The 15,155-nt window shown below is 34.4% G+C and overlaps 1 protein-coding gene across 4 annotated transcripts in view; it reads right to left on the reverse strand.

Annotated features, from left to right (window-relative positions):
* Positions 1-15,155, reverse strand: part of LOC149573106 (Transducin family protein / WD-40 repeat family protein) — a 258,800-nt gene that overhangs the window by 150,927 nt on the left and 92,718 nt on the right. For all 4 annotated transcript variants that reach the window (XM_089814285.1, XM_089814284.1, XM_089814286.1 and 1 more), the window contains exons 8-9: positions 1,977-2,139; positions 1,713-1,827 (exon numbers count right to left, since the gene is read on the reverse strand). In XM_089814285.1, the coding sequence (XP_089670411.1) occupies positions 1,713-1,827; positions 1,977-2,139 (278 nt within the window). The remainder of the gene's footprint in view (positions 1-1,712; positions 1,828-1,976; positions 2,140-15,155) is intronic.

Genomic DNA, 15,155 nt, shown 5'->3' on the forward strand with positions numbered 1-15,155 from the left:
TCAACATGTTATGTGACGACATTTTTTGAATACTAATTGTGCGATTTATGCTTTGTTCAAGAGCGATTTGAATTCAATCTTGCATACTTTGAGCTGCATATTGTGTTCAAAGTTATCGTTCAACTTAGTTTCTTAAAGACTTTCTGTTGCAGAAGAACAAATTTATATAGTTGAGAGCAGCTTCAAACTAAGGCTGAAAGGCTTTGTGCTTCAGTTTTAAGTAGTTTTATAGAAATTAGTGAATATTCGACAAGAGACTTTGTGCCTTACCATTTGTTCATGTCATTAAATCTTCATTCAGGATAAGTACAAAAGACTTTGGGTTTGTGCAACTATTCCACCTACATAAAAGTAGATTGGTGTCTTACATGTTGTTCTTATGTCAACTCACAAGCCATCAATATTATTGTAGCAACAGGTACTTTTTGTTAAGATTTAGTGTTGCTCATGAGTTGTTTGTAAAATCATTCCCAAAAAAAGAGGAATAGATTAAGAGAACCACCTTATTTTGTAATTTCCAGTTAAGTTCTTGTTGGAGCCACCTACACGAAAAAGGAGCCTCCCTTATTGCTGAAAGGAGAGAGTAATATGACTTGACGTTGCCTAAAGTAACAACTTTGTAAGTTGTGGTCACACTAACTTACAAAAACTATATCCAACAAGTTGGTGTAACAAAGTGTCCAAAAAGAGTCATCTTTTACGTGCTGTCCCGGAAGTGATGTCGGGAACAATGTCTCTCCAGAATGGTAAGGAAAACATACCCTTCATTAATGCGAGGTTGCATGGCAGGTCTTATGCTGAAGTGAGGGCCAGAGAACGTGATCCCCAAGTTTGTATATGAAGAAGAGATCTCAACCTCTGCACCCTGTAAAAACAAGTGGAGGTGAGGGGTCTTCAGACTATTTTAAACCATTACCCAGGTCTTTCCCAGATTGACTGTCAGCTTCTATGAATCACCGAAGGAGGCGAGGCAATCAAGAAGTCAGAAATTCTCAGATCTGCTGCGGAGAATAAAAAGCCTTCATAGTTTGGTGGTCCGCGAAAGTAAGAAATGGTATCAGAGACATAATTCCTCAATTTGGAACAGGTTATCACAGAAAGCAGGTAATCTATTGACTGGTTGGAGGAAATAACAGTGAGCAGTATTATAATTGAGTAGATCAGGAGTAGCTATTAACAAATGAGGCCTTTCAAAGGTCATTACAACATCAAATTTGCATTATTCCAGCCTGCCCTGCCATTTTGAGCACTTGCGCACCAAATCCTAGGTGCCACATGAGGATTCTTGTTGGTTTTGAAGCTGACTCAACGTCTACAACAGTTAGGAATTTCATATCACACCTGGAGCAGACTTGTGGAGTTGAATTTAGAGCTGGAGGAGGTTATGTTTGATGTCAGAGATATGTACCAGGAACATGCATACAATTTGGTGTATGTACACAATTATATTCTTGCATGAAAAGCATCTATATTGCTCTCTATTTGTTTATATGTCCATTTATTCTAAAATCAGTAAGTTTGCATGAGAATTCAGCATGGGATCTTCATATGACTTTTAAAAAAATTTCTTGTTTTAAAAAATGTCAGAATAAGTCTTCCCCAAAAAAGTTTTAGCATATTGCTAATATCTGAATATTCAGTAGCTAGACATTTGCCACTCCTTTGAAGATTAAACATAAACCTCAAAATGGACAAAAAAGAAGAGGATCAACCTGAAGTCTCGAACCCTCCTACCACGAACCTCAAAAACTCCAATAGATCCATTAACTAATGCAAATGCAAAACTTTCGCCCTGCTCTTCAGCTGCAACTTCCAATGTACCTGACTCTGCAAACTCGATAATGTTTTTAAGTTCAGCATAACAGGCAGTTAATATTTTAACTTTAATAAGTAGAGACAGTATGTTTTATGTTTTAATAAACATTCGTGCACTTCTAGGCTGCAATACAAATAAAGCTTATCAGTTGGTTCCTTACTTGAATTGGGAAAAAGTGGACTGGTTGCTGCAAGATTTGGAGCAGCAACGGGTCGTTCTTTAGACAAAGAAGATGGCTGCTGAGATGATGATTTTTGTTGTGGCTTTGGAACAGGTGGCAAAGCCCACTCCATCACAGTGAAAGGAAGTGCCAGTGACCTAAGCTATAAATAAACCAAAACAATGATAATTAATTTTTCCAAAAACAGTGGATGAAACTAAGAGCAAGAAATAGATTATTCATTGAATTAATGTGCTTTCTTGAAGTTAAAAATAAGAATCCATAAACAGAAATTTATCAAACGAAATATAAGCTGCAGCAAGGTGAAACACCTACAGCCAACATAGGTTGCAGAGTGTTAAAACTTCAAACGTCAATAATCATATTGCTCTGACTCACATTCTCTTCTTCCATAGAATACCATTCTAAGAGACTATTAATATGTTACTCTTGGCTGAAACATGATCGGCTATCCTTGGGAAATAACCTTTTGTTAAGCATTAACCATAACTAGTTAGTTATGTTGATTAAACATTAAATATTTCCTTTGAGCACCGATCTTGACGAGGTATTGTGGGCCGACCTAGAAAGGATCATGTCCATTTAGGGGGCATGCCCTTTGGTTAGGGTATATAAGGTGGGTGTAGGTGTAGTTATAGAACACACAAAAACACCAAGTCTGCTCCTATAAGCATCTCTGCCACTATTTGATACCTACTACAAAATAATATATATATTTCAGAAAGACAATCATATTGTCATTTCATTTCAAGGTTAGATAACTAAGAAGATCAGAACACAAAGAACACAAAGGTATTATCCTCGATCTGAAACTTAGAATTTGCAGAAATTTTACATGGTATCAGAGCTCTGGTAGTCGAACCTAGGCTCTGCAAATTAAATAATCAGACTTGATATATATCTAGCATCACTCTTCTATCTTCAATGGCATACACAATCAGACTCGAGCACAGGGTTGATGGGAAAGAACATTTTGAGGCTTGGAAATTCAGATTCATGATGACTCTTGAAGAAAATGATGTAAAACAATTTATTGATTCAGCATCCAAACAACCTGCTGCTGAACCTCAAAAAACCATCTGGAGTAAAGGGAACAGGAAAGCCATACAGATCATATTAGATGGAGTAAAAAATGAAATAGTACCCATGCTAAAAAAACATCAAACAACATTTGATATGATGAAAACATTATTAAATGCATATGAGGTTAACAATGCAACTAGAGTTCTCACACTAAAAAGACAACTTAATCATATACAAATAAAGAAGGGAGAATCGATGAATTCTTACTTCCTAAGGGTTACCAGCCCAAAAGATGAACTTGCAAGTATAGGAACCATAATTAATCACACTGAACTGACACTAATGGCTATAGATGGATTACTAGATTCATGAGAAACATTCGCACAAGGAGTAAGTGCCAAAGACAACCTTCCTGACTTCAATAGACTTAAGGGAGATTGTCTTCAAGAAGAATCCAAAAAACTTAAGAAAGGGGGAAAGCTGAAAACTGAAAATAAACTTCATGTTCTTAACACAAATTCCTGTAAAGGCAAGAAGAAACACTTCAAGAAGAAAAAAGGTAATCAAAAGAATGACAAACCTAAGAAAGATCTATCCAAAACAACATGCTTCAAATGCAAAAAATTTGGACACTACAAATCTAATTGCCCTAAGAATTCTAAATAGTAAGTAAACTATACTAACATTACTAAGGAAGATAACTATGATCCTGAGAATCGTGTATTGTATTCGGCACTATCAAATGAAGTTTCAAGCAAGGCATGGGATGATTGATAGTGGATCATCCAAACATATTACCAGATACAAAGAAGCACTAGACTCTATATTTGAAAATGTTGATGGCGAAGTTACCATCGGTGATAATTTCGCTCATTTAGTCAAAGGAATTGGGAATTGCACCGTGAAACTAAAGACGAGTAGTTCTCTACATCTCAAAGGAGTACTCGATGTACCAGGAATAAAAAGGAATCTAATCTCAGTTACATCACTTGAAGATGACGGACATAATGTTGCATTCATGGACGGTAGAGTAATAACCTAGTCTAAGAACTCTTCATTTCATAAAGCAAAGTTGATTCGTAAAACAAAGGGATACTTATATGAGCTAAATACAAAATCTTCTCAACCTATTCAAGCCTTAAGTCATGAAGTTGCTGAAATAAACGAAATGTGGCACAGAAGATTAGGACATCTAAATTTCAAAACCCTATCAACTATGGAGAAGATGGTTACTAGTTTACCTAAGCTGAATAAAGATCACTCAGGCATATGCAAAGGGTGCACTCTGGGTAAGAACACCAAAAGTCCATTTCACGATAGCACTAGGAAAACTAACAATGTTTTGGAATTAATTCACTCAGATTTATGTGGACCTATGGCTATTCCTTCTCTTTGAGGATTCTTGTACTATATACTTTTTATAGATGACTTCTCTACGAAAACTTGGATTTACTTCTTAAAGTGTAAAGAATCAAAAGAAATCCTTAGGATATTTAAAAAATCGAAAAACTTAACTAGAAACTTATCAGGACTCAAAATTAAAACTCTTCGGACTGATAATGGGAGAATATACCTCAAACTTGTTTAAAGAGTTTTGTAAAGAAATAGGAATTAAGAGGGAATATACCATTCCTTATAACCCACAACAAAATGGGGTAGGAGAAAGGGAGAATAGGACAATTATATAAGCTGCAAGAGCTATTATATTTGATCAAAATCTAGAATATTATCTTTGGGCAGAAGCCTTTTGTACTACTCTCTATATTCAAAATAGAAGTCCTCACTCCTACCTAAGAGATAAAACTCATGAAGTCTTTACTAAGGTTAAACCTAATATAAGTCATCTTAGGATTTTTGGGTGCCCAGTATACATGCATGTTCCAAAAGAAAAGAGAACTAAGTTAGAACCCTCTGGGAGAAGAGGTATTTTTGTTGGGTATAGTGAAACATCTAAAGCATATAGGATTTTCATACCTGGTCAAAAAAATATTGAACTTAGTAGGGATGTAAATTTTGAAGAAGATTTAGCATTCAAAAGAGCTCTAAATTCTAGAGAGCCCTCTCCTATACCTAGTTTTGAAGAAAATACCGAATCTAAGTCTCAAAAGGAGAACATTGAAGAAATTGAAGATGAAATTCAAAATCTCACTCTTGAAGAAACTCAAAATTCTAAAAAATGACCACTTTGGGCTATTAAGACAGTAAAGGAAGCACAAGACTTCGCTACACCATCTGGAACAGTCAAAGAATGCAAAAGACCGAAAAGATGTTCTAGTTATTCAACAAACATGAATGATTTGTCTAAATCAGAGCCAACCAATGTTTCAGATGCTATTAAACATACAGCTTGGAAAGATGCTATGACAGAAGAATACCAATCTATTATTAAGAATGATGTTTGGAAAATTGTTCAAGGTCCTGAAGGAAAATCTGTTGTTTCTTCCAAGTGGATATTTAAAATAAAGCATGCTGTTGACGATAGCATTGAAAAATATAAAGCCAGATTTGTAGCCCAGGGATTCTCTTAGAAAGAGGGGATTGATTATAAAGAAACTTTTGCTCTTGTTGCCAGATACACCTCTATAAGAGCAGTCCTAGCCATTACAGCATCGAAGGGATGGAAAGTACATCAAATGGATGTAAAAACAGCATTTCTAAATGGAAAGATTATAGAAGAGGTATATTTGGAGCAACCTGAAGGATTTGAAACTCATAACCCTAAAGTTTTTGTTTGCAAGCTCAAGAAAGCTCTCTATAGGCTTAAACAGGCTCCAAGGGCTTGGTACGAAAGAATTGATAAGTATCTCACCGACTTAGGATTCTCTAAGAACGAAGCTGATTGAAATCTATATTATAAAAGAGATAAAGATGATATGATAATTTTGATACTATATGTTGATGATTTACTAATAACAGGTGATGATCATCTCATTGATCAATGCAAAAAAGATCTAACCAGAGAATTTGAGATGAAGGATTTGGGACTCCTTCATTACTTCCTAAGACTAGAAGTACGGCAGAATTCTGATAGCGTTATACTTAATCAAGGAAAGTATACATTAGATATCTTGAAGAGATTTGGAATGTAGAACTACAAGTTTATGTCTTCTCCAATGGAGACAAATCTACAAAAACTTAAAGCAGCAACAGAATAACCGTCTATAGATTTTACTCTCTACAGACAGATGATTGGGTGTCTTATGTACTTAGTAAATACAAGACCTGATATTTGTTATGTTGGTAACGCCTTAAGTTAGTTTATGTGTGAGCCAAAGGACATTTACCTAGTTGCAATCAAACACATTATGAGATACTTACAAGGCACTCTTTACCTTGGGCGCAAATATGAGAAAGTTGACTTAGATTTACATAGATTCACAGACTCAAATTGGGGTGGAAGTGCTAAGAATAGAAAAAGTACTTCAGGATGTTGTTTCAATTTAGGATCAGCAATGATATCATGGATATGCAAAAAGCAGTCTTCAATAGCACAAAGTTCCACTGAAGCCGAATACATTGCAGCAGCAATGGCCTCTTAGGAAGCAGTTTTCCTTAGAAAGTTACTTGTGGGATTATTTGGTCAAGCCATGAATCCTATGATTATTCATTGTGATAATCAGAGTTCCATCAAGCTTTCTGTGAATCCAATCTCCCATGACAGGTCCAAGTATATTCAAATTCCTTACCATTATGTTAGAGATATGGTGGATAGGAATACTGTAAAATTAGAATACATTTGTACTGCATTTCAGACAACAGATATTCTTACCAAACCTCTCTCTCGAGTGAACATAGATCACTTCAGGAAAAGACTTGGTGTGGTTGAATTATGAAATTTTGCATTCTTTAAATTATTAATAAAATAATTTTATTGTCAGGTTATTGACTGTTATGGACTCCACCATCTGTATTCATTATTTAAGAGGTGATGATCTCTGAGATAATGAATGCTTGTACAAAAGACATTATGAGAGATGACGATCTCTTAGATAATGTGTTAAACAGTAGAGAACTACTATTAGATCTAGATGAGTTCAAGATCATTTGTGACACAAACATTTCTATGCCTATGAATCGCAACTTGGATAAAAGAAAAAATTAATTCTTCAAATTTTATTCTATGTTCTAGTAGATCCTAACTCAGGATCATGTTGTGATATAGGATTGCTAGTACCTATGAGTCACAACCTAGATAAATGAAGAATTTAATCATTCTTCAGATTTTATCTTGTGTGTTGCTTTCCATGCAAGACTGTCATCACTAGTATAAGTGATAAGTCATATCACAAGGTGGTTATATGACGTAATATCATGTGTTCCATGATACCACTTGTTTAGAATATTCAAATAGATATAGAGTATCAGTCTACGCTTATTCATTGTAATTGATGATGCTAGATATGTTATCAATCAGTATGATTATCAAATTAAGAGGGAGTGTTAAAACTTCTTACTGTGATAATCATATTGGTCTGACTATGCAGACCGCACATTCTCTTCTTCCATAGAATACCATTCTAAGAGACTATTAAAATGTTACTCTTGGCTGAAACATGATCGGCTATCCTTGGGAAATAACCTTTTGTTAAGGATTAACCATAACTATTTAGTTATGTTGATTAAACATTAAATATTTCCTTTGAGGGCCGATCTTGATGAGGTATTGTGGCCAACCTAGAAAGGGTCATGTCCATTTAGGGACATGCCTTTTGGTTAGGGTATATAAGGTGGGTGTAGGTGTAGTTATAGGACACACAAAAACACCAAGCCTGCTCCTATAAGCATCTCTGCCACTATTCGATACCTGCTACAAAATAATATATATTTCAGAAAGATAATCATATTGTCATTTCATTTCAAGGTCAGATAACTAAGAAGATCAGAACAAAAGGAAGACAAAGGTATTATCCTAGCTCTGAAACTTAGAATTTGCAGAAATTTCATAGAGAGATGTCAATTGTTGAATTTCTAGGATTGCTGCAAATGTACTAATTATGCCATTTTTTATTCATTGTGTTCCAAATGCAAATGAAGGCTTATAAATAGGAGAGGAGGAGACATGTCTCATGAAGAGACATGTCTCTACGATCAAACAACACTAGTTAACATATTAATATAACAATAATATAAATAATCATATATGTAACTCATCTTAAGCATATATGTGATATTAATATGTTAATCATATATGTAATATATATAATTATATAATATTATATAATATATATTATTATGTTATTATATAATAATGTATAATGTATAATATATATTATATATATTATATATATAAGATGTTTATCTTTAAGATGATTTACCATCAATAAGGTATCTCATATCAAAATCAATCCGACAGAAGCTACAACCTTAACACTCCCTCTTAGCTAGGAAGGATTTATAGAACACATTATGCTCTCAAGACTATGAAGAGATATCATCTCAGTATGAAATTCAATTCACTATAAGGCTAAATTTCTCACCTTTCATAACACACAATTGAAGCAATTTCCATAACTTTATAACACCGCCTTAGGTATGGTCTATAGTAGTAACTATGTCATGGTGTCTGACAAGATTCGGCACAAAGAACCATAACAAGTTGGTTATCATGGTGTCTGCCAAAATCCGGCCCAAAGAACCATCATAACACGTCTACCATTTATAAGATCACCACCTCACAATGGTTAACTTCTTTCTATTCATTATCATGAGTTTCAACACTTTGGTACAACAACTTAACAAAGTTTGTCATGATAACAGGTCTACCATTTATAAGATCGTCACCTTATAATGGTTACCTTCTGTTTATATATGTCAATGAAAGATCATCACCTTTCATTACATATCATATGTGAAATAGTAACCACCATGAACTAAGTCAAAGGGTGGTGCAAAGGCTTTCAGCTCAATTCTCTCTCATAGAGAAGAATGCATTACAAGGAATTTCACTTAAAACTTCTCCTCATAGAGAAGATATCATTCATAAGGATTGCACCTCAAAAATTCTCCCTCTTAACAATAATCCTAGGAAGTCAGGGCCAGTAGTTACTCCCTTAGATGCTCTCTTCCCCGAAGGATTCTTGTTAGACTCACTCTAAATCTAATATCAATTTTCTGATTTTCTAGTGATAAGTCATCACTTCCTCATGATATGCATAGGAGTAGGCCCATCAACATCATGCAGTCACACACATGTATTTCTAAGTCCTCCCTCTGAGTATCAATCTTCTAAGCTTCTGTGTTGCTTTAGAAGTGTCATACTCCCTCTTAATGTAGAAGGATCTCATAATCTCAATCATCAAAAATGTTTGCTTCTGATGGAACCTTGATTTATTAAATCAGGACTTCCATTTTGAGTATCACTTTTTCATTCTGTTGTGGATCTTTGATCAATTTCTGTTGGATAGGGGTTTTCATTTGCACAAGATAATGATCGAATACTACGGTTTGATCAATCAGAACCAGATCTGTATTAATTGAATATGAGAGCCTAGAATACGAGTGGTTCTAGGGATTTACATTCATATGCAGAACCTGATATAATACTGATATAAATGGGGTTATACAGATGCAACTCTGAGTTCCTCCAGTGAAGAGAAGTCGACAGAGGGCATATATAGCAGGCTCCAAATCATTAGGACTATGCAACAGATTAGAAGCAGCACTGCCTTGAATCTCCAGACAGATTTCAAAGGAAAATATTGATTTAAACAGAAGTCCTGTTTTATGCCAGATTTTGTTCTGCTCCTTTTTCAAAAACTCACACAAATGGCTGTTTCAGCTTGCTCTGATCCTGAACATAGATGCATCTCTGGCCTGCATATAATCTCAGTCATATGCACTGGAGTCCTAGTTTTTCTAGCAGCAAAGTCTGGAATCATTAAATTGCAGAGGAGGATGCAGATAATTAATACATAACACAGCAGATCTGCAGACTACCATTTCTGATCTGTAAGTTGCCACGAGAGGTATCCAGTTACTGATGATTCTATTGAGGAGTTTCTACAAATAAGTTTACCCATATATCCACATGTCTGTTCAAAAACTGGACCTGTTAGAGAAGGTATTGGACATGAGGCTGCATTCTCAGAATATAAAGTTTAATACACATCAGATTTCTTCCCCATGACATCTTCCCAGAAGTTTGGATTTTTGGCTGCCGTAGAAGCAATAGTGGCAAACTTATAAGAAGATGCTCAGGAAACATATTATAGCTTTGGAGTCATCAAGAATTTTCTGTGGTGATGGGAGATTATATCAAATATAATTATATTGGCAGAACAGAGCCCGCTATTACCGTCAACAATCAAATTTGAACCAATTTTGGAATTTGCAGATGCAGTCATGAAAGTACCTTGTGCTTTCAGAGAGAAGATGTTCAAACAATAGGAATGAAGATGTTTGAACAATAGGAAGAGCCTAAGTAACAGCCAGGGATCACTCACGTGCCCAGAAAGGAATATTATTGACATCCACGGTGGAATAATTCTAGTTGTGTCAACCTATTGTATATACGAAGTCAAGAGACGAGTCATGATACATAGTGGAATATTCGATGCCCAAATTTCACCAGATCGCTTAAGAAGAGCATTTTATTATTTGTGACTGATATCTGCCAATATCTTATGCTTGTTTGCAGGTTCGGGATATATATCATAAGTTTGATCAAGCACGATGGAAAATCACCCGAGTTCAGGAATATACACTTGAGAAGAGGGCACAATGTTTTTTTCAGACATCAATTAAACTACCTGCTCCAAGTCATAACCACGGCGGCTCTAAATCAACATTTTGTATATGGTCTGAGTATTATGTGGAAATGAAAGTGGAATGCTACGGATTATGATCTGGAGAATGTTGTAAAAAAAGTTGTTCAGTGGATAGAAGTTGCACGGAGAGGCATCCACTGGAATAAAGGAAATGGCATCCAATTTTATAAGCCCTGGAAATTATTTGACCATCAGTTATGTTGGAATATTATTAGAGTTATATTCAGTATTAAAAACTGATTAATTTTTAATTATGAAGAGGTGCAAAGTTTGGAAAGGCAACCAATGCCTTTTGATCCTCTATAAATATAAGATGTAAAATCTTACAGTTGATTATCATATACAAATTTTAACATACCCAAGTCATATATGCTCTATGATATATTTTATTCTTTCATTGGTAAAGAAATGAAGTTTTGAACTAAGCCTGTGGATTGTGGACTGTTGAATATATTCATATGCAATTTTGGAGTCAAACTGTATTGGATGGATCATCCGTAAGGAGTGTCACCAGTGCGATTTTATTTCCAGCATGATCAGTAAGAAATATTTATTTTATTTTATTTGCATGAAGCCTTAGGGTTAAAATATTATATAATTTCGCCATTTATAATTATTATTTTTAATTTATAAATAATTTATATGATAGATAAGTGGACAGGATCAATTATAGCATTTTCAAATCGAACATCATAAACATCAAGAACTATTTAATTGTTTTTAAACATATGTCTGGTTTGTCTCCCAACCACAGGAGTTAAAATACATTCTAGACTATTTTAAAATTGCGTCCAGATATTTGATCCATCGCATCTTGATTACTAAATTGTTAATAATTAATGTGCGTAGAATCTTATAAAGTTGTATGTTTTAAACTTATAATAGTGACTCTATCACCCTTCGGCACTGGTCTTTATATTTTTCATAAATCGCAATCCATACACTGGCAATTATTTCATATCTTGCCTTTGAAGAATTAATATATTCATTTGTTGCATTAATCTATACTTATTCTTCTTTAAAAAACATTCATATATATTCTCATTATTCTTAATTCATAATTTTCAAGTTTAAAGGTTTTCTATAATTCTTGTCATTAGGAAAACTTTCATTGCATTCACATTCTAATTGATCTACTGTAAGGATTTTGGGTTTAAGTGTTTTGTTCAGGATCAGGTACACCCGCCTTGGTTTTGCAGAGCTAGAAGTGCAGGGGATTTGGATCGCATCGATCAATCCCGTCAAGTTGGCCATAACCGGTTGGATATCCCAGCATTGATTTGGCAAGACTCATAGGATTCCAATCTACGGTTTTGGGAACCAACAGCTTCAAGAGCCAAACTTTATCCATCTTGATCATCAAGGTCTTTGGAGCTACTATCATTAGATTGAGTCTGCACAATATTTGGTAGCATTTGTAAAGTACCAACTTTTTTTTCCTGTAAGAACATCTTCAAAAACATAAAGGAAAAGATCAATGCAAAGAACCCTTATAGTATGTATAGAATTACAAATAAGTGAGAGACAAATGTAAAAGTTAGGAATACTTATCTGCACATGATTCAAAAATTGTCTTCTTAGAGTATTTGAGAATGGAACATCTCCCCTCTAAAGAGAGTTTAAGTGGGAATGGAGCATTGACTATTATTCCCCCCACGATGTAGAATTCTCACTCATTCTATTTTGTTGAACAATTTTGCATCAAATCAAATATGGATTCCTTTGACATCATTTCTCGTGTTGATTTCCCCAAATATAAGGTCTACCCTTCTACAAGTAAAGAGCTGATCCAAATATCGGATCTAAATCAACTCATATCCATGCTGTCATGTTATGTGTGGCCCAATGATTTCTTCCCAACCGAGACACTCTTCAATTGTTGAGTTGTCTATTCAAGATGATTTTAGACAATAATTGATCCACTTATCCAATCTGATTTGTGTTCCTCTTGCAATCCAAATTGAGCTAAAGACCTTGATGAGCTAATTAGACAGTGGAAACATTGAATATTATTATTCCCTTTACAATGTATGATTTCCACTCATTTCATTTTATGAAGACAGAAAATTTTTACCAATTTATTTTAAGAGGAAACTTGCAATCTATTTGTGATCTCAATGTATAACCACCCTATTGACAAAATGTTTGTTCAACTGAATCGCATATTTCCTATCTCAACTACCACGGTGATGACCCCTCTTCTTAGTAAGCTTTCTCTCAAAAGGTGAGCCCACGGTGCCTAGCACCTTTGTATTAATTGAAATAAAGTTTTTGCTCTCGATTTGTTTAAGGTGGTAGTTAATATGAATATCTTATTTTGACAATAAATGTACATTCTTATTCATTGAATTTACATTCCCATTTCATACTTCCTTCCTTATCACTAAAATTATGCTATCAACACTAGAGAATCCATCTCAACATTGTTTACTCACTCTTAATCAATAAGACCAAGTTCACTGAAAGTTAACTAAATAACATCCATAGTCTTCTCCCTATCTTTCAAGATTGCCTCTAATAACATGTCAAGCTCCCTCTAAATCTCAATCTCCCTCTTCCTGCAATAACATTCTCAAAGGAAAAGATCAAGGCACATATCTCATATAGTATGTATAGAAATACAAAAATAAGAGAAAGAATTGTTTAGATAAATGTCTTATTGAAATATACAAGCATATATTCCATCTTCTATATATATAAGAAAAATTATATAAAAAATTCGTTTAACAAATAAAAACAAATTCCGTATTAATAAAACAAATTACCTTTACATAACATACCTCACTTCTTTGACCTCCTATAATTTCAGGTTTCATTTTGGTGGCCCTTCATGACTTCATATTCTTTACTTTCTCTTATCATGACTGACATATTAAATACTTATAAATTCATTTCAAATGTGGTGATTATATGAGTTGTTGCCTTCTTTTATCAGCACCCTTCCTCTTAATGTCCACCTCGTATGATATAACATGGATTTCAAATTGAATTCCTCTTTTCACACAAAGGTTGTGACTTTACTAAACTCAATCACTCTAATATGTTTACACTTTACCTTTATGGTAGACTAACTTATACTGATTTGCTCTCATCTTTGTCACCATTATATTCGGCCAACCATGGTTTATTGTGTATGTATCTCATTATTTTCTTATTAATTTATGCATGGGATGGGTTCTCTTTACTCCTGTGGCACATGAGATGGCTCACCCGGAAATGTATGTTTAAAATTCTTTTGTAATGTCCACATATAATGCCTAGTCATCTAATATAGTAATCCATATCGTGCTTATTAGGTGGTGGTAATGATAGACATAAAATACAAAGAAAGTGTCTCCCATAATGATAAATGCACAATCAGCCATGAACAAAACATAAGAACAGTGAGTCTTCTATCACTACCTCCAATCGCTTGATGGTATTATATCTCTCTTTTAAATATTGTTGGAGTAAGATCCTCTTACATTTTGACTCCTTTAGTTTCAAGATATCAATAATATTTTATCTTCTTTCAAAACAACTATAACTGATGTGAAATTTGCTCACAACCAACTCTTCTCATTATCATGTCTCTTTAACACCAATTGGTTTGTTATTTAAGCATATCTAAATCACCGATTTATCTAATTTGTATCTGTTAGCAACTAATTGCCCTCTTTATTAAATCAGTATCTAATGTTGAGAGACATTTTAGATACGCTGAAATAAGTTCCTTTACTGCCATCTGAAACCAATTCTGAACAGTTTGAATGACATGTTTAGCTCGTTGATTGTGTTTTTTCACGTGCTTAGTTGGATATGCATTCGTAAGTGCTGAGATGAATGTTTTCTTCAAATACGATGATGTTTCCTATCACACAGTCACAATAACTAGGTCTGCAATACTTTTGGATGCCAACTTCCCTGTCAAGATAGCAGAGCATGTATTTCTTCATTGACCACTGGACGACCTGGACTGCTGACCAGTAAACTCCTTTCATCCTTGTGTTATATAATCGGTTTGTTTGTCCAGATTCAATGACACCATCAACCACTAGTCTCATTTGCCAGTGAAGTTGACTCGAACTTGATGATGCTCTTCATTACTGCATGTATCTTCCTTGTCTGTGCACTGAATGTCTTCAATTTGTTCATTCTGCAACTAAGTATAACTAAGTATACGTGTGGGAGCCTTTGTATTGTAAGGAATTTCAGAAATAATTAGACTCGCCAGTTTTTGTCTTATTTTCTCATTAGATTCCTATTCCTTAGCTACTACATTCAGCATAAAAATATCTGGAACTTGGATTCATCACACAGATCACCATACTAGTAATTTGCATGTAATTATATAAATGGCAGTTCATCATAAATTGCAGGAGAATTCTGA

Source organism: Cupressus sempervirens, chromosome 2, assembly GCF_028749045.1.
Source record: "Cupressus sempervirens isolate cs-2001-9-10 chromosome 2, ASM2874904v1, whole genome shotgun sequence".
NCBI lineage: Eukaryota > Viridiplantae > Streptophyta > Pinopsida > Cupressales > Cupressaceae > Cupressus > Cupressus sempervirens.